This window comes from Podarcis vaucheri (assembly GCF_965113315.1).
Source record: "Podarcis vaucheri genome assembly, chromosome: 9".
In the NCBI taxonomy this organism is placed as follows: domain Eukaryota; kingdom Metazoa; phylum Chordata; class Lepidosauria; order Squamata; family Lacertidae; genus Podarcis; species Podarcis vaucheri.
In genome coordinates, this window is record NC_138767.1 from 21,331,420 (window position 1) to 21,350,435 (window position 19,016).

The following is a 19,016-nucleotide window of genomic DNA, read 5'->3' on the forward strand; positions in this document are numbered from 1 at the left end:
GGATAAGGAGACTCCTGAGAGAGAATCAAATGACAGTAGACAACTAGATTTAGTATTTTGCCATCTTGGCTTAGATGTAAAAATGTATTTAGTGGTTATTCTAAATAATGCATGTTTGAAAGTTTGGAGTAAGTGTCATTTCCTACATTGCCATTGTACCTAGATTCTTTGCAGCCAAACCAAATATTCTAGAAATGAAGACTCAAGAGTTTTTGAGGCCAAATATCATGCTCCACATTGTCAAAGAAGTAGTTCTGGAATTCTCTTTGTTAGTGTGTGTGTGTGTACAAGCACATGTATGCGTTTATTTTAAACAACTCCTTCACCTGAATAGGAGTCTGTAGTCCTTTCCATAGGCTTGCCAAGTTTCAAATCAGCCTTTGCATGGGTGGAAAGCCAAAGGACACTTATTAATAAGAAAGCACCCAATCACTCAAGGCTTCACAAAGGAGAAAAACGCAGAGAGACTTTGAGCAACAGTTCTCCATTGTTGGTATTTGGGGTTCACAAGTTTGGTTACATAAAAGCAGGCACATGGGTGAAAATCAGCAGGCAGTGTTGCTCATCAGGTCAGATTGCATTATGCTGATGAACCCCTCTGGACTAGCAGTCTGAGTCAATGTTTACAGCAGTGGCTAGAAGGCAGAAATGTCCATCATTATTCCAGATTTCCCTCATTGACTTGCCCCATCAGATTTTAGAGGAAGAATAATGGGTCTTGAATGCCCTCTTGTCTCTCCTCTGGTTCTAGCTAAACTGGAAATGTTTCAGCCGGTTGCTGCAGGGATGAGATATGGTAAGGATTAGGCTACTGCACTCAGTATGAACTTAATAAAAAAGCAGCGCTGATAATCCTAGCAAGAAGTTGCTTAAAAGTTGTCAGACACTTACAAATTGGGCGTTGCATTAGCAGGGGCAGCAACAATATTAATCTATAGCAAAGGGCTGATAAACTGGTCTTCATTGCCTGTCAAAGGGGAAATAGAAAAAGGCCACTCTTCACATTAGTAAAAACATATTTAATAGCACGCACACACACACACCCCACACAGAGCATTTGTAAGCTGTTGCAAGACATTCTGGCTGGAGTCTTAGCCTCCAGCACTTATCAGTCATTTGTCAGCAGATAGATGTTTGCAGAGAATAGCACCGTGATTATTTTCAGACTATTTCTAGCACCCTTCTGGGAGAAGAGCTGTAGTAGAGCATCTGCTTTTTGTGCTACAGATCCCAATCTCAGTTCCCAGTATCTTCAGGTGGGGCTAGGATGGTTGTCTGCCTGAAACTATGGAGAGCTGTCTAGATAGGACCAGCTGCTGAGCTAGATAGACCAGCGTTCTTACTGTGTCCCAACATTATCTCCATAGACAGGTGCCCATACCATATGACGATATTCCCAGTTCATAAACACAAATAACTAATATTTTGAAGTGTTGCACCTATAGCCTTACAGCAAGTTTCTAAGGCAGAGCTATCTGCTTCCCCATATTTCTGGTGGACCGAGGGGGACTGAGGCTGCGAGCTCATGGGTTGCCTAAGGCTACCCACTGAATTTGTGGCAAATAGATTAGAACAGGAGCTTCAGCCAGTTCTTGGACTGGACTCTGCTACACCAGCTCTTGCTAGTTCATCTGTCGCACAGGATACATCAAGGTCCAACTAGGCACAACTCTGGAGGCCTTTACAATGGTGGTAAAGTGGACAACCCGAAGGTCTGCGCTACAGCACGCACCAGCACCAGTCTGTTGTAAAGTGTTTGTTTTGACCTATAAAGCCTCAGATCAGCTTGGGACCACAATACCTCAAGGAGCACCTCTCTCCGTGTGAATTGATCTGGACTGTGAGATCGTCCTTTGAGGCACTTTTTCATGTGAGAGTGGGAACATGAGAACAGGGCCTTTTCTGCAGTGGCTTCCTGTTTGTGGAATGCATTTAGGCGCCATGCAGAAGCGTTCCTCTACAACCTTCTAAATGTGTTGTGGGAGGCAGGATAATTGGTTTGTTTTCAGCTTATTATTATTCTGTATTGCATGTTTTTAATATTGTAATGTTATGTTGTGCACTGCCCTGAAATCTATGGATGAAGGGCAGTATACAAATTAAACAAACAAGCAAGCAAGCAAATAACAATTGTAATCCAGAACATCTGGAAGGCCCAAGGTTGGCGAAGGCCGCATTTCTTCCCAGGTCTTGTTTTGTTACTACTCTTGGTTCCTTGGTCTTCCTGCCCCTATACTGTGTGACTCAGCCTCTGTAACACAGAGCTCATTTTGTCAGGCGGTGCTCCTGTTTCACTTCACATTCCCAACCCACCTCACCTCACCCAGGTCCCTACGAGATTTGGTTCCAGTCTGCCTTCTGCCACACAAAACGTCACCATGGTTCATATATTTTTATTTGTTAAAGCCTGTTCCTTATGGCTTCAGACCTCCATTGCGGCATGACCTTGGCCCGTGTGTTTTTCAAATCTGCAAGTGAAGAATAAGAAGCAATGTTTTTAAATATTTCAGCGGTTAAATAAGGACTATTTAAGCGCCTGAGGGCACTGCCTCTAAAACACAGCTGATCCTGTCATGTTTCTCTTTCCCTGTCCTTCTCGTCTCTCCACCCGCCAGCATTGTTCCCATTTCCATTTCCAGTTGCTTCTGCTGTGAGAATACTCATTTCTGGAGAATATTCATTCATTCTCCCTGCTATGTATTTTCCTTTCTGTGTGAGGGATAGAGGTGGGAATGAACCCATTGATCCTCCCTCCTCATGTAGGTCCACATTGCAGTGGCATAGTGGTTTGGGATGGTCTGGGATCAAATACCTGTTCCTATTTCTGCAGAAGGGTCCCTGTCTACAGTGTCCTAGAACCATTCAACCTGCATGAAAGGGGAGTTTTATAGCTACTGTCTGCTCCCATTGCTCTGTCCCAGCTTCTGCCAACCTAGCAGTTTGAAAGCATACCAGTGCAAGTAGATGATGATGAAGAAGAAGAGGAGGAGGAGGAGGAGTTTGGATTTGATATCCCGTTTTATCACTACCCGAAGGAGTCTCAAAGCGGCTAACATTCTCCTTTCCCTTCCTCCCCACAACAAACACTCTGTGAGGTGAGTGGGGCTGAGAGACTTCAAAGAAGTATAACTAGCCCAGCAGCTTCATGTGGAGGAGCGAAGACGCAAACCCAGTTCACCAGATTACAAGTCTACTGCTCTTAACCACTACACCACACTGGTGCAATGGGAAGGTAAATGGCATTTCCGTGCACTCTGGCACGGTGTCCCGTTGCGCCAGAAGCAGTTTAGTCATCCTCGCCACATGACCACATGAAAGCTGTGGACAAACGCCGGCTCCCTCAGCCTGAAGCAAGATGAGCGCCACACCCCATAGTCTCCTTTGACTGGACTTAGCCGTCCTGGAGTCCTTTACCCAGAGCTAAACATATAGGAACACTGAAAACACAAGGTGCTTCAGTTTCAAGACAATGGTGTGCAAGTTCCGTTACATAAAACAGAACGTAAAGGTAAAGGGACCCCTGAACATCAGGTCCAGTCGTGGCCGACTTTGGGGTTGCGGCGCTCATCTCACTTTATTGGCCAAGGGAGCCAGCATACAGCTTCCGGGTCATGTGGCCAGCATGACTAAACCGCTTCTGGCGAACCAGAGCAGCGCATGGAAATGCCGTTTACCTTCCCGCTGGAGCGGTACCTATTTATCTACTTGCACTTTGACATGCTTTCGAAGCACTCAAAATCATTTGCCCATGTATGTGCACTAGCTAAAGGGCAACACCTGGAGATCTGCACTGATCCTTGCAATGTATCTCTAATCATTAGTATATTATTGTATAATCTTAGAGGGGCGTGCCTGTGATAGTCATGATGAGACCCTGCACTTCCTAATTTGCTACTACACGACTGGCAAGGAACCTGCTGCACTCAAGGAGGTTTTATGCAGGAAGATCTGGGTTCTAAATCCCTCAGGAAGCCTACACAGCAGCAGCAACAACAACAACAGGCTTCCTTCTTCAGAAGTTCAAAAAGGTTCTCTACCACCTTGGGGGTCTGCACAGACCAAAATAATGATACTGACGAGTTTGTCCCATACTGTTATGTCTATGTGTGTTTTTCATGAAGGTTTGCCATGTTTCAGATTTAGTGTGTGAGTGTAAAAAGCTGTGCAGGACCCACATAGCTGAAGCTTCCCACTTCAGCAGCTGTCAGATGATCTTTACTGGAAGAAATAAGTCTGCCAAAATGTTGGTTTTCTTTGCCTGCCCTCTTATTCTAAGAGGAGGAGATCTGGCATTCCATTTTCTTTTAGAAGTCCTTTTGAGTCTGAGTCATTCTGTCTTACTGGTGTTTGCTGATCTCAGTCAAATAAATCAGAGCATCCCTGCTGCACAAAACTAACCTGAGGCAACAGTTTAATTTTATTTTCTTCGCTGCTTTTCAGGATACATTTTATACCATTGATTTAATTTGCACAGTTAACAAGTCCGTCAAACCGTGGGTGATAAAAGCAAGGCAATACTGTGTTAAGGTTCTCAGTGGTGCAGTGGGTGGGATCATATTATTGCATCTTGCATGCTAATTGTAAGTAATAGGGTAGGGACCAGATTGTACAGACAATCCCTACAGTATGGGAATCACTCATCTGTTCCTCATATTGAAAATAATAGGAGTTGCATAAGGCAACTGTCTGCAGAGAAACTCCCAGTAGATTGTGTCCAGTAAATTCCTCTTAAAGAAATGGAGGGCAATACAAGACACAAAACCCTGTAACTTCTTGTAGTTCAGACACTGAAATTTAAAGCACCCATTTCTCTCTGATATGTAAGAACTCATTGTGGCATATATTTGCATGTGTTTTCTCTCTTGTTTATTACCGGAAATTTTATATTTCTAGACCTTCTTTGAAAAAGCCCATTATTTCTGAAGTACAGTGGTACCTCGGGTTAAGAACTTAATTCATTCTGGAGGTCTGTTCTTAACCTGAGGTACCACTTTAGCTAATGGGGCCTCCCACTACTGCCACATGATTTCTGTTCCCATCCTGAAGCAAAGTTCTTAACCCGAGGTACTATTTCTGCGTTAGCGGAGACTGTAACCTTAAGCGTCTGTAACCCGAGGTACCACTGTAGTGAAGTTGGCATCAGTTCAGTGAATGTGGGTATATATGTGGTCAATGTGCATAATAACTGGCCATTGTGCACATTTACTAGGCATCACACAGAATGTGCACCTAATCTGTCTGTGAAGAGGGAATTGTTTGAGATTATGCATAATGACCAGAGAATATATAAAATTCATTGTCTTCGCACGTTCCCCAAGGCCTGCTGAATATTATGTATACTGACTGGAAAATGTACACAATTGCTCTTAATTGACAGATTATGTGCACATTCTCTATGATTCCTGGTGAATGTGCACAATAACTGCTTACTATGTTTAAGTTACATTACCCCCTAACACAGAGAACAAGGTGTGTGCTGTGCAGAAGAGGCCAAGGTGTGAGAAGAGAGATGGAGAGCTATGGTAGACTCTGCTGTGACCCTGTTTATGCAAAAACAATACCCTGTGTGCTGGGCTTGCTGTGGGGGGGACGGGGGACGGACGGGGGTGTCCCAGGAGCAAAACACAACTAAGGCTGCATGCTCTCCTGTAAGTAAGCCTTGCTGAATGTAGTTGGACTGCTGAGTGGAGAGAGAAGCTGCTTTTTACCTCTATCATGATTACAAAATGTCCGTGTCTTATTTTTTAAAAAATCAGAATATTCAGCATATGTCTGAGCCTAAGGCTATTTAACATATTGGGGCTATGTTATTCTGAAAGTAGATGAAATAAGACACCACAGGTAGCCTTTGAGCTTTGCTCTTTACCTGCATCCTCAGAATTCTGAAGATGGGAATCTGACCTACCTCATCTCAGTGGCTGGAATGGTGGATTTAAAAGCAGAACATTTGCATTACTACTCAGTTCTGAATCTCACTCAATAGCCTTGGGGAAATTCATCATGTACCTCACCTCACAGAGGTTTTGTGTAAGTAAAGCACCCCTTTGAGAATCTAGGAGGAAGTGCAGGAAGTTACTATTCCTGAGTAAAACCAATCTAAGACAACTTGAACCCGCAGTTACTGTTACCCATTGAACCACAACTCCCCTGATGGCTCTGTCAGGACTTTTCCCTAGCTTCTAGTTTTGTCCTGTCTTTCTCCTTTTATATGCACAATAGGAATACCCATCTATTTTTCTACTACTTATACCAGGTTATTTGGTTACCAGTAGGTCACTGAAATCCACAGGAGTGCTGCTTCTTTGAGTTCCAGTGATACCAGAGGTCTGTTCCACGGTAACTCAGCACAGTGCTTTCAGTGTGGCTGCCCCTGTTTGATTGATCAGCATTTTTGTCCAGATACGATGAGTGTCCACTATCTGCATTTTCTGGGAAAAATTGAAGACTGGTTTGTTCCATCAGAGCTTCCCAGGTTGAGGAACAGGTCTCTTCCGTGGGCATCCATTTTGAATTGTTTTAAAATTCATCGCTTGCTATTCTTTGGTGCTGTTTTTAACTGTTATTTAGTTATATTTTGTGCATATATATGTGGAAGGTGATTTAACACCACCACATTTGTCCTGCAATAATAACTATAAATGATTTAAAAGCTTCCTCTGCTCGCTAGGCCCTGCTGGATGTCATGGTGCTCCTTATAGGGTAGCAACCATAGATCTATGGTAAAGCACATTATTTGTGGGCCACAAGTTCCAGGTTCAGTCCTTGGCATTTCCAGGTAAAAAAACATCAGGTAGTAGGTGATGGGAGAGACCTCTGCCTAAGACCCTGGAGAAGCAGCCGCCCTTGTAGACAATGCAGGGCTGAATAGTCCGATGACTTGGTATGTAGGACAGCTTCCTTATGTAAACAAAAAGGCAGTTCTCAAATAGCAGTGCATCATTGAAACATCTGCGTCTTTGGGTATCACAAGAAGAACCTGCTGGGTCAGGCCAGTGGCCCATCTGTTCCAGGATCTCGTTCTCAGAATGGTTGACTTAGGTGCCCATGTGATGCCTGCAAGCAGGACCTACATAAGTGCAGCAACACTGTCTCTTCCTCTGGTTTCCAGCAGCTGATACTCAGGCCCATACTGCCTTGGACAGTGGAGGTGGAACATAGCCACCAGGGTTAGTAGCCATTGATAGCCTCAGCCTCTATTAATTTGCCCAATTTTCAAGCCATCTAAGTTGGAGGCCATCCCAGTTTGCAGAAGCAAATTCCATAGTTCAGCTACACACTGTGTGAAGAAGTCTATCCTTTTGTCTTCCCTGAATTATCCAGCTTCCTTGGACATCCTCAAGTTTTCTAGTGTTATGAGAGTAGGAGAAAAAGCTTTCTCCACGCCTTGCAGAATTTTATACAGCTCTGTAATGCCACCTAGCCTTCTCTCCAAACCAAAGGCACAAAGGGTCATTCTTTGGTTTTGGTGTCAAGATTTGGAATTTTGTTTTAGGTGTGAAGCTTTCAATACATTTCCATTAACACGCTACTTACCACTCAATTCTGTTTTGCGCATATTCCTCTCTTTTCAGATACAGAGACAAGTGAAAAAATCCAGAAAAGTGGGATCCTCCAAGTGTTTGCAAGTCTGTTGACTCCGCAGTCCTCCTGCAATGCAAAAATAGCTAACGTCATAGCAGAAGTAGCCAAAAATGGTGAGGTTTTCCACAAGGCCTTTTCTCCTGGAACATCTTCAGTTTTGCAGCTCACTTGTCAGTATGTTTTACTTCATTTATGTTTTCATTTTATAGAATAGATGCTTTTCATTTCTCTCTTCTTTCCCTTCCACTGCACTCTTCTTTTTTTGTTCCGTTCTGCCTTGATAATATATTAGTTCTTAGTCATCCATTTGCCAGATACATCAAAGCACTTCAGAGTTGCAATTATTTTATAATGCTAACTGTTGTGAAAAACCCGCGATGTGTTTTTTTTTTATTAGGCAAAGCTAAATGACAAGACTTTCACAGTTGCAGGTGTGACTGCAGGCACATTTGTGCATGTCTGGTGAACTTTATTTTAACACCATATGTTGTATTAATACACTAATTTGGCATTCATTTTCAACTTATTCATATATACATTTATCTCCACTCCAAGAAGCCACTTGTCATAAAAGCCTATTGCTGTTTTGCCAAGCCTTTAATTTTCCCCAAAAGGTCTACTAGGGTCATTCCAATATCACAAGTGTATACTGTAAAAGAAGACATGAGTGAAGCTGTCGCTGCTGGGATTTTCAGAAGGGCCTAGCATGCTGATCCCAAACATCTCATGATGCTGTCTCTTAAGCTGCTGCAAGCTCCTGTTATTCTCCCTAGGCTGCTCTGACTTTTGCACTGAGCACTAACACAAATCTCATAGGAGATGTTTGGAAATGAAACAAGTCTAACGTTGCTCTGGTAACTTGCAGAGATTTGAATGTACAGCTCATTCCAGGATGCCTTATCATTGCTTGAGGTTCCACAAAGTGATGCCTCTCTTCCTTTCCCATGAATTAGCAGGTTGTAATGGACTGGGCAGCAGAGGCAGTTTAAAATATTGCTCTTGAGGAGATGTGATGGAAGGGAAATAATTACTCGTGGTTTGTTGTTGTTGTTTTGAAGATTCTTGTTTGGAAACCAAACCAGTCAGTTTCCACCCTGTACTCAAGACTGTGGTTCTGAAATTCCAGTCCTCCTTTTTAACTGAATGCATCATGTCTAAATTGCCACAGCTTCCCAGAACAAATTGCCCTGCAAGGCGACAGCAATTTATTAACTATGTATTCAAAGCTGCCAAAGGCCACATTCAGCTCCTGTGATTCATTTTAGCAGGTGCTGCACATTGGCACATGCACATTTTTCCCCCAGTTCTAAATTATTCAGACCTTTTTTTTACAGAGACAAAAGTTGTATGATAGCAAACATCCATATATTCCAAAGCACAAGCCCAGCCTCAAAATTAGCTACTTATTCAGAGTGGATGGCCATTGCCTCTAGGTGAGCATTAAAGTGAAGAAGCACGTGCTGCCATTTTGTTTGCAGCACCAAAGTGCCCTCTTCATGGCACAAGTCTGGACAATAGAACTGTAGAGTTGGAAGGCACAATGAGGGTCATCTAGTCCAACCTCCTGCAATGCAGGGATCTCAACTAAATCGTCCATTACAGATGGCCACCCAACCTCTGCTTAAAAACCTTCCATGGAAGGACTCCACCACCTCTCATGGGAGTCCATTCCATTGTTGAACAGCTCTTACCATCAGAGAGTTCTTCCTGATGTTCAGTCAGAATCTCTTCTTTTAACTTGAAGCTGTTGGCTCAGGTCCTACCCTCTGGAGCAGGAGAAACAACCTTGCTCCATCTTCCATGTGGCAGCCCTTTAGATATCTGAAGATGGCTATCATCTCTCCCTCTCAGTCTCCTCTTTTCCAGGCTAAACATACCCAGACTTTACAATCTTGGTTGCCCTCCTCTGTGCATGTTCCAGCTTCTTAAATTGTGGTGCCCAGAACTGTCACATCCATACCATATATTTACAGCACATGGCTTCTCCCTCCCCCCCAAAAAAACCATAGCAAACCTCAATTCCCACAATTCTTTGGAGTGGAAAGTGAGAACCATGTGCTGTAAATGTAGTGTGGATATGCAGAACTGCTGAAGCGTGGACCACCTGGGCCACAACAGTGTCACTGCTGCTGCCGACTGCCTGCTCTTTTCTTGCAGAAGGACCAGCTACTAGAAGTAGGGATCCCAGTTGCCAGAAACAATGTGTGGTGACTTCATTCCTGTGAAGGTTGCTCTCCACACTTTTATGTGGTCACATACATACAGTACTTGTAAAGCACATTGATTACGTAACCAAAAAAAGAATAATCATTACAGCGTTGCTGCAAAGATTACAATTAGATAATACATGTGAAGTGCATTGAACACTTGAAGGTACTGTACAAATGCTAAGTATTAATATTATTTCTCCCATTGCTTTTTGTTTTGTAAAAGGAACACCGAATGACTTTCTAGAAGCCTGCCATGGTTAGGTGGGGAGACCCCAGGGTCTTTGTCTAAGTCCCTCCATCTAATCTCTTGGATGAAATTGACTCTTATTACTACCTAGACCCCTGAAGAAGTTTAATGTGCAGCCCACTCTCTGCTTTCAGCTATAGCTTTGAAAATTGCTTTAACTTTCCTCTGTGGTTTAATCAAGATCCTGTACAGAAGCAAGAGGTTTCCTTTGGACACAGGGATGCAGTAGCCTTTCTATCAGGTTTCCTTTAACTGGGTTATTTAGATCCTCTTTAGTGAATAGAAGTGGGCAGAAGAAAAGTTGCTGGTGCTTTCTTGCCTGTGTTTATTGCTCCCAGTATATGCTTGGTGTTTTAATGTTTAGGTTGTTTTTTTTAATATAATGAAGGATATTTAAAATACTTTTTATTCTCACCAAAGGAATCTACAGCGGGCAGTCAATATGTAGAATTTGGAGCATGCCCATAATTCCTGGGGTGCTTTTGTTGCTGCTGTTGGAACTAGATTGCTTTTTCGTCTGTACATAAATTAGTTCTCATACAGAGAAGCAGCTGCAGTGCTTCTGGTATGTGTGAATTTGGAAAGGAAAACATTCGCTGAAGGAAAAATGGCTCTCTTTAACAAGAAATAATCAATCCTCATCAACTAGCCTTTGATTAAACCTCTCTCTGTGGCTTGTAGAATTTATGAGGAACCCGTGTGTGGATGCTGGCTTGATTCCACCTCTGGTGCAGCTCTTAAACTGCAAAGACCAGGACGTGCTTCTTCAAACAGGACGTGCCTTGGGCAACATATGCTACGACAGCCGTAAGTGTTCAAATATCAGTGTTTTGTTTTTATTTTTTTATTTTTGGTTATTAAAAAAAGACTGGTTCTTGTTGTTCATTTTTTTCTTGTTTTGTTGTCAGCAGTGCTGATTTCTGCAAGACATCTGTGGGTGCTGTCACAATTAAGCCTTGCTTGAATGACAGGCTGTCAAAAGTCCCATTTTTTAATAGAAGCAGCCAAATCATTGGCAAATATGGTGGGGTTTTGTGGACATAGGTAAAATCGCTTCTTCTTTTTCTTTTATTCCCCCCCCCCCGCTGCTTCTTTTTTAAATAAATAAAAAACTGCAAAATCCTAATTTTGTTTCTGTAGCTAATGCTAATGGGGAACATGTGCCGTTCTGACCACCCCCCTCCCAACACTGATAATAAAGCTCACATTTAGATTCACATTTGGGTTCTCACTGATTACTACATTTGGCATCACAAGTGAATTGCTGGCACCATTGTATAGTGCACCTGCATACTGGTAGTATGAATTAACAGTGTCTGGCATATAGACAGTCCTGCTTGGTAGCAGAAGGTTTGAGGAAATGGAAGGCCTGAAACAGTCAGGTCTATAAATCACAACCCTATATAGTTGACGCTTGGCTGTCCTCAGTATCCATCATGTTGCAGCCCCCAACACACCAGTTACATGTAGGCAACACATTTCGATAATCGCCTCACAATTTTCGCCGGCAGAATAGATTTCTACTCTTCAGATGACGCTATTGTTCCGACGTATGTTATAAATTGTAGATGTGCAACCTGCACAGCTATCCTGGGTGCTACATTTTGAAGTAAACCCTTCTGTTTAGAAGCCTGAAAATTTTAGTTTACTAGACAGACTGTAAATCAGAGTTGCGGAACCTGAGGCTCTTCAGACATTGCTACACTACAAATCACATTCAGGTAACTCATCAGGTGTGGTAGAGCAGCTGTGCTAGCTTCCCAGCAAGTGACTTGCTGTTGCTTGCTGGGAAGAAGAGGGGTAAGGCAGGTGGAGGGGGGGTTCCCTGCTGGTGTATTTGCACTGTCTTGTCTCTTTCCCTGCCAGTAAGCACAGCAACCCACCTGCTGGGAAGCTAGCATAGCGGTTCCACCCCAAACAGCAAGTCACTTCTGCTCCCACCATCCATGATCATTAGCCATGCTTGCTGGGGCTGATGGGACTTGATAGAACAACCATATCTGGATACCCATAGGTTTCCCACTCCTGCCTGCTGTAAATGCCACTCTTTAATAGTACCAGCTTTCCCATATAAGAGATTTAGTTTCCCCATATTAAAGGCAAGGATGCATTTATTTTTATTATTTTTATTATTATTATTTAGTTGTATATATTGATGTCTGCAAAAAGAAAATTGGAATCAAAACACAAACAGAAAACTCTGTTGTATGCTACTATATGGTAATTGCCCCCTTTTCTAAACATGCTGCTTTTCACTAGCACACAGTAAGCAATATCAAAGTATCCTGGCCAAAAAAGAGAGAGTGACTGAGAGTTTCACTGGACGAGGATTATGAGAAGAATAAAAGTATACTTGCTAATGGAATATTGCCGATGGGATCATCATCATTTTGCTGTCAAAAGTTTTTATCTTTCCCCCTCTGAATTGATCGGTTTTCCCTTATTGGGCATGTTATTTTTGTAATTTTATTTTTTACTTTGCTTGATTTCTGACATGAAGTGTAGTGATTCAACTTCTACACCCATTTCTCAGTACATGTTATTAACAGTAATTTTTATTTTAGCATCAACAGCAGCATTGACGATGACTGCTGTTACCACTGGCTTACCATGTCAAGTCTGGAATTATTCTTGCATGGTGACTCAGATTTTCCATGTGGGATCCTAATTTGCTTATGTTTCCGTATGCTTTGACGTGGCAGTCAGTCCCTGCATTACGTGTGTTGTGATGTGGTAGTCTCTTCCCCCATATAAATGTTGATGACGGTGAAGGACAAATAACAAGGGGAGAAGGAAGGAGACTTGAAGAGTCCAACAGAATCTTTGAAGCAATGGGATGGTTTATGAGGGAATTGAAACAGGCCTTAACATAGTACCTGCTTGCTTGCACCCTTCCAACCTAAGGGAGCAGTCTTGGGAATTGTGACGCATCAGAATGACAATTCTCAGTTTAGATGTCCAACTGCTGACTCAGTTTTCAGCTTCATTGTCATGGAAATGACAATGGACGCCCAGCACAATATGTGCTGCTTCAGAAATATTATGCTCTGTTCAGAGAGTGGCAAGTAGGCAGTGCGACTAGTCGCAATGCAAAGTATTTGTAAGAGATGTAGCTACAGCATCGCAGAGGCCCCCTGTTTGTGGTCACATATACGTTTATAAAACTTCCATCAACATTATCAATTCAAATTCCAAGTCTATTACAGAAATTAACCGTATTTACAGAAATCATTCTCTTGTTTAAAATCAGAAAATGATTCTTATTTGTTTCTGGACATTTTCCATTAGCAGTGGTGGCAAATTTTGTATATATTTGACAATTCTTGTCAAATTTTGATACTGTCAGCCACAAATCACATATGATTAGAATGGCATCCATGTACCCAAAAAGCACAACAGAACATGTGCTATTTTCCTGTCATCTGGACGCTATTTCAACTAGTGGATGTACGTAGATATGTTCTCTGTACAGACAAAAGAAAGCACTACTTCACAGAATTCCTAATTAATGAAATTCACTGTCACAGGAAGGCTCTAAAGGTCAGATTCGCAAAGGGGGAGGTCTACCATGGGCATGTGGACACTCCAGATTCATAAAGCATCGTGCTACTGATAACCATCTGCCGGGGAACAACATTAAATGATGTCTGTCGTCTTCATGCCCTGTTGCTGGTTTCCCAGCAGCTGGTGGTTATCCACTGGGGGAAAGAGAAGCTGGACTTAATGGAACCAGTAGGACTCTTCTTACATTCCTGGTAATCACTTAATTCTTATGAAATGCCTTTTTGCTTCAAGGCTCACCACAACTGAAATATGAGCATTTCTTGAAAGCAGAGATCTTTTAAATTGCCCTCGCATTTGGCATCTTGACAAAAGGAGGAGGAAGCTATTCTTAGTATTTAGCTGTTGGTATTCAACGATCTTGATGCTTGGGGTTGTGTGGAATATACTTTTAACGTTTTTTTCTTCAAGAAATCTTCTCTGACCCCACTCTGAATAGAATTAGAATTCCTAGCCTAGCACAGTTTTAGAATATTTAAATATACAGGGATGCCTTCTAATATTCTTGAGTAACTTAGCTTTGTTGAGGTGGTTGCCAATTTCAGGCCCACCTGAGTTTCATTTGGGGGCTTTTCAAGTCACATTGCAGGATAAAGGATGGGGTTAATAATAACAACGATAATAACAACAACAATTTATTTTTTATACCCCATCCATCTGGGCGGCTCCCATAGTAGTAGTAGTAGTAGTAATAATAATAATAATAATAATAATAATAATAATAATAATAATGTGATCAAACATTTAAAACTTCCCGATACAGGGCTGCCTTCCGATGTCTTCTAAAAGTCAGATAGTTGTTTATTTCCTTGACATCTGATGCGAGGACATTCCACAGAGCAGCCACCACTACCGAGAAGGCTCTCTGCCTGGTTCCCTGCAGCTTCACTTCTCACTGTGAGAGAACCCCCAGAAGGGTCTCAAAGCTGGACCTCAGTGTCTGGGCTGAACGATGGGGGTGGAGACGCTCCTTCAGGTATACTGGGCAAAGCCATTTAGGGTTTTAAAGGTTCATTAATTCTGACTTTTACTAATTCCAGGATTTATGGGTAACTTGCACCCACAGACTCTGGCCCCAGAAACTTATAATAATACGTACCTCCCTTTCACTTCACCTTCCACATTAAACTCTAAAAAGTTCATGGAAGTTGTGTACTGATCATTAGTTTCAGCCTCTCCTGGTCACTGGCTAATGTATACTGAACAGTATCACATTACAGTGATGGCACTCTGTGCTCTTCCTTGTTGAGAAAAGTGTGATATTTTTAATTGAATGTAGAGACCATGTACATGTAGATGGCATGCTCTACAAAGACCACCCTTGAAGACTATTTAAAGAGGACAGCAGATACAAAATGTGTCAGTGCATACATTAATGAGATATGCGCTCGATGCATATAGAGCTTGTTACCTAGTGCCTGTGGATGAAGCAGATTATTCTCTCTCTTGCAAATTGATTTTGATTTGTACATCCTCCTTCTTGAAACTTTTATTTATAACGCTGTAGTTAAAATTACTTAGCCCTATCACAATATATTGTAGACAAGTAAGATTATAATTAGCAGTTTGATTATCTTTGGATAAAAGCATGACTGATTTCCCCCCCCCCACCCCGGTGAATGGAAGCAGGGCAACAGTGGCCTCAGCAATTCATTATTATGCATTTGCATGTATTACCATAATGGAGAGAAAAGTTATCACACCACATTGTAATTAGGCACAGCTTCAAGGCTTCAGTTGCTTTTCATCTAGCCTGCTTACTGTAATCCTATACCCAATTTGTTTTACATTAAGCGGTTAAGCAGTTGGTCCCTTACCTTTCCCACCCCAACCTGGCCACAGAGATCCATGCGACCATCACCTCCAGGCTTGACTACTGTAATTCGCTCTACGCGGGACTGCCCTTGAAACTGTCCCACAAACTCCAGCGGCTGCAAAATGCTGCAGCGAGGCTCCTCACAGGGTCCCTGCCATGGGAGCATATTCACCCAGTGCTTTACCAGTTGCACTGGCTCCCAGTGGAGTATAGGGTCAGGTTCAAGGTGCTGGTTTTGACCTTTAAAGCCCTTTGTGGCTTAGGGCCCTCGTATTTACGGGACCGCCTCTCCTGGTATGCCCCGCAGAGGACATGAATAACCATAGTTTAGAGGTCCCAGGCCCTAAGGAAGTCAAACTATCCTCCACCAGGGCCTTTTCAGTGATGGCTCCGACCTGGTGGAATGCTCTGTCCCATGAGACTAGGGCCCTTCAGGATTTAACCTCCTTCTGTCCAGCCTGTAAGACAGAGCTATTCTGCCTGGCCTTTAGTTTGAATTCAGCCTGATCTTTTATTTCCCTTCTCTTCCCTCCCCCTCCCCTTTTATGAAAATTACCCACTCTGAGACCCCACAGCTAATTCTCCCCCGGTCTCCTTGCTGGCCCAAGTAGGACTAATTCAGCCAGCTAGCCCCAGTGACTATCTAATGCTTATTGGATGGATTTTCCCCAAATTGATTTTTGAACTTTGAATTTTACTGCTATTCATGTTTTTATACTGTATTTTATGCTGCTTCTATGTTTATATTACAGTTAAGTGTTTTAAATTTGTTGTTAGCCGCCCTGAGCCCGGTTTTGTGAACCGGGAAGGGCGGGGTATAAATAAAAATTATTTATTTATTTGCCTGGGAGTAGCCCCATTAAACACAAGGAGGCTTTGAGTAGACATGTATACATTGCACTGTGAGTTAACTATACAGTGAATTTTTAATGAGTGCATCGGCTTTAGCCTAACACTTTGCATTGGGGTTAGGGGCTTAACACCCACCCACCCACTATTTATACAGAATAACTTCTGCACCGTGCCTGTCTCAGATGTATCTTGGTTGCTATGAACAGAGCAAACACGAAGCAGGATGGAAAACTGTGGACACCAGTTCTTTAGAATCCTGGGATATTTCTGACTTTTGGAAATGCCCAAAACATAACTCATTGGCGGAAAACATGGGAACAAGTTTTGCCTCTTTCTCTCTTTTTCCTGAGGAGAGGGAACAAAAGGCTTTCTTCTTCTTCTTCTTCTTCTTCTTCTTCTTCTTCTTCTTCTTCTTCAGGCCAGTCATGGCATAAAGAAATGTACATTTCACAGGATAGTTTCTACATGCACCCCTCTCTATCCTCCATCCAGACAAGCAAGAATCATTATCAGAATTCAAAGACACATTCCAGGCAAGCAAGAAGGAGGCCACAGGGTGTGGCATTTGGAGAGATGGGGCAGTTGAGGAGAGGGGCTGGCTGTGGGAGAGTCCAAAGCGCCAGACAAAGAGGTTGGGGGGGTGCGTTTGACCTCGACGCCTGAGGTTCCTTGTCCTTGTGGTACTGTGATTATATTTGCACTGCGGGCTCATCGTGTTTGATTTTCAGTTCGTGTTATTGGGCATTGATATCTGAGAACCGCATCTTAACAAGATTTTATGGTTTCATTGCTTTGAAAAGCCACTCCCAAGTCTAGTCTTGCAGCATGAAAAGGTTTTATTGACATGCCCCAAATCTGAAACTCTGGAGACACCCTCGGTTTGCAAACATGTGAATTTCCCCCCATCTTCTGATTTTAGATATATGCTAGAAACTTGCAAAAGACAGCATTGACTTAGAATTAAAGCTGAGGGAACAACCCTGATAGTTCACCATTAATGTGTGGAACTGGAACAGAATAACTAAATCATCATCAAGTAAAGGTTTTCAGGGCACTCTTCTTTAGGACTGGAAATATTTTTCTGGGGCTTTAAAATTCTTCTAAAGAGCTCCTTTGGGAGACTTTTGAAGAGTAAAATATTCTTGAGGTATATGGGATATTATGGAGAAAACTATACTTTTAAAGAACCATTTTTGTTCCTTCTGCTGCTCTCCAGTCCTATTAAATGTATCCTGCTGAGAAATATAATTTAAAAGTGCTCCACCACAGTGATGCAAAATAGTCCAAATTGCTCAGTAAAAATAATGGAACGATGAGCCTCGCTTTGTTTTTAATTTCATCTCTGGGGGTGGTGGGGAAATATGCTCATATTTATTGGTTTCACAAATGTTTGTTTAGCTAATTGGTTCAGTCCTGAGAAATGCATTGCATAACATTTAGCACATTAACAGATTTTTTAAAAAATAGCATAACCTATTCCTTAACAAAAATTGAAAGGAGCAAGAATAACAGAATTTTGAAAGATTTGGTCCAGTAGTTCAGTAAGATTGAAGAGATGAGACAACAAAAACTCAACCAGTGTCCGCTTTTTAAAGGAATTAGAAGTTTATTGTGTCTAAAGGAAACTGTGTTATTTTATATATGCCTAAAGTATATACATTTTGAAAAACTTTATTTAAACCTCACCCTTGTCTTTTCAGAGTTAAATGATCTCTTTGGCCATCTCAGGAAGAATATGGTTGTAGAAAGTGTTTTCTTTGATTCTATCAAGTCCTTCTACAAACAGTGGAGCTGAGAGAGTGGAGTTAGAAATCTTTGACTGTTCCTGAGAGTATATGGAATTGTTAACAAATAGCAACCATTTTGGTGTATGTCTTAAGTAGTCAGACCTGTGAGAAGATGAGATGGGGAGAAGAGTTCAGGAGACTGGAAAACTAAATGGCTATTAGCTGAAACATTCAGTTATGAATAGACTCTGTTCCCAACAAATGAATGTAAACTGATACTCCATTATATACTTTGCAGTGGTGGAAGGGCAATGAGACCTTTGCAGTGCACCAGCAGAATTGGCTCTTTGTGTCATGTTGACCTTGCTGCTGTCTCACCCCTCAAGCCCCGCTCCCCATATTTCCAATATTAAGTGCATACCTTTCTCATCACTGTATGGTATTTCTCATCACTTCAGTTTAACCACAAACCTTAAGAACAACATGCACATTTAAATATTCTCAAGACAAATTTTATTGGGAACTGCAGTGATGCAAACTGAAGCTGCGAAAGCAATTTGTTGTGTTTACAAGCGAGCGGTACATATTGTTGTTTGCTTTCTAAAAAAACCCTATTGCACTTTTTTTTTAAACAACCACCACCACCTTGCAAGCTGCTAGAGAAACATGTTTTGCGTGGGAGTTCACTTGGCTGCTAAAGTTGACAGGGTAACAGTCAAGGAAAGAATAAGCACATACTGAACTTGTTTTGACTAGGGATCACTGAGCATGTTTTGTGGAATACTCTGGGACTTTGGGATCAGAAAGGGAGGGCAGATAGCCTGTAATTAGCATCATGTGGCATTCTCAATTTACAGTATGCTTTTTTCCCTTCAAAGAGAGACACACACTACTGGTCTGAACATGGAGCTTGCAGTCAAACTCTCTCTAACAATTTCCTCTCCCCAAATTTAGTTTTATCAGGTTGGATCCAGAGATGAATGAGTGGAATTCCATTCATGGAACAGAATACTTTTGTCTCC

At 42.1% G+C, this 19,016-nt stretch overlaps 1 protein-coding gene across 6 annotated transcripts in view; it reads left to right on the forward strand.

The window, feature by feature from the left end:
• RAP1GDS1 (Rap1 GTPase-GDP dissociation stimulator 1) overlaps window positions 1-19,016 on the forward strand; it is a 97,295-nt gene that overhangs the window by 43,444 nt on the left and 34,835 nt on the right. For 4 of the 6 annotated variants that reach the window (XM_082238433.1, XM_082238431.1, XM_082238432.1 and 1 more), the window contains exons 3-4: window positions 7,572-7,694; window positions 10,720-10,845. In XM_082238433.1, the coding sequence (XP_082094559.1) occupies window positions 7,572-7,694; window positions 10,720-10,845 (249 nt within the window). Of the gene's footprint in view, window positions 1-7,571; window positions 7,756-10,719; window positions 10,846-19,016 lie in introns of those variants that run through there. The other 2 variants (XM_082238435.1, XM_082238436.1) reach the window with 2 other exon arrangements.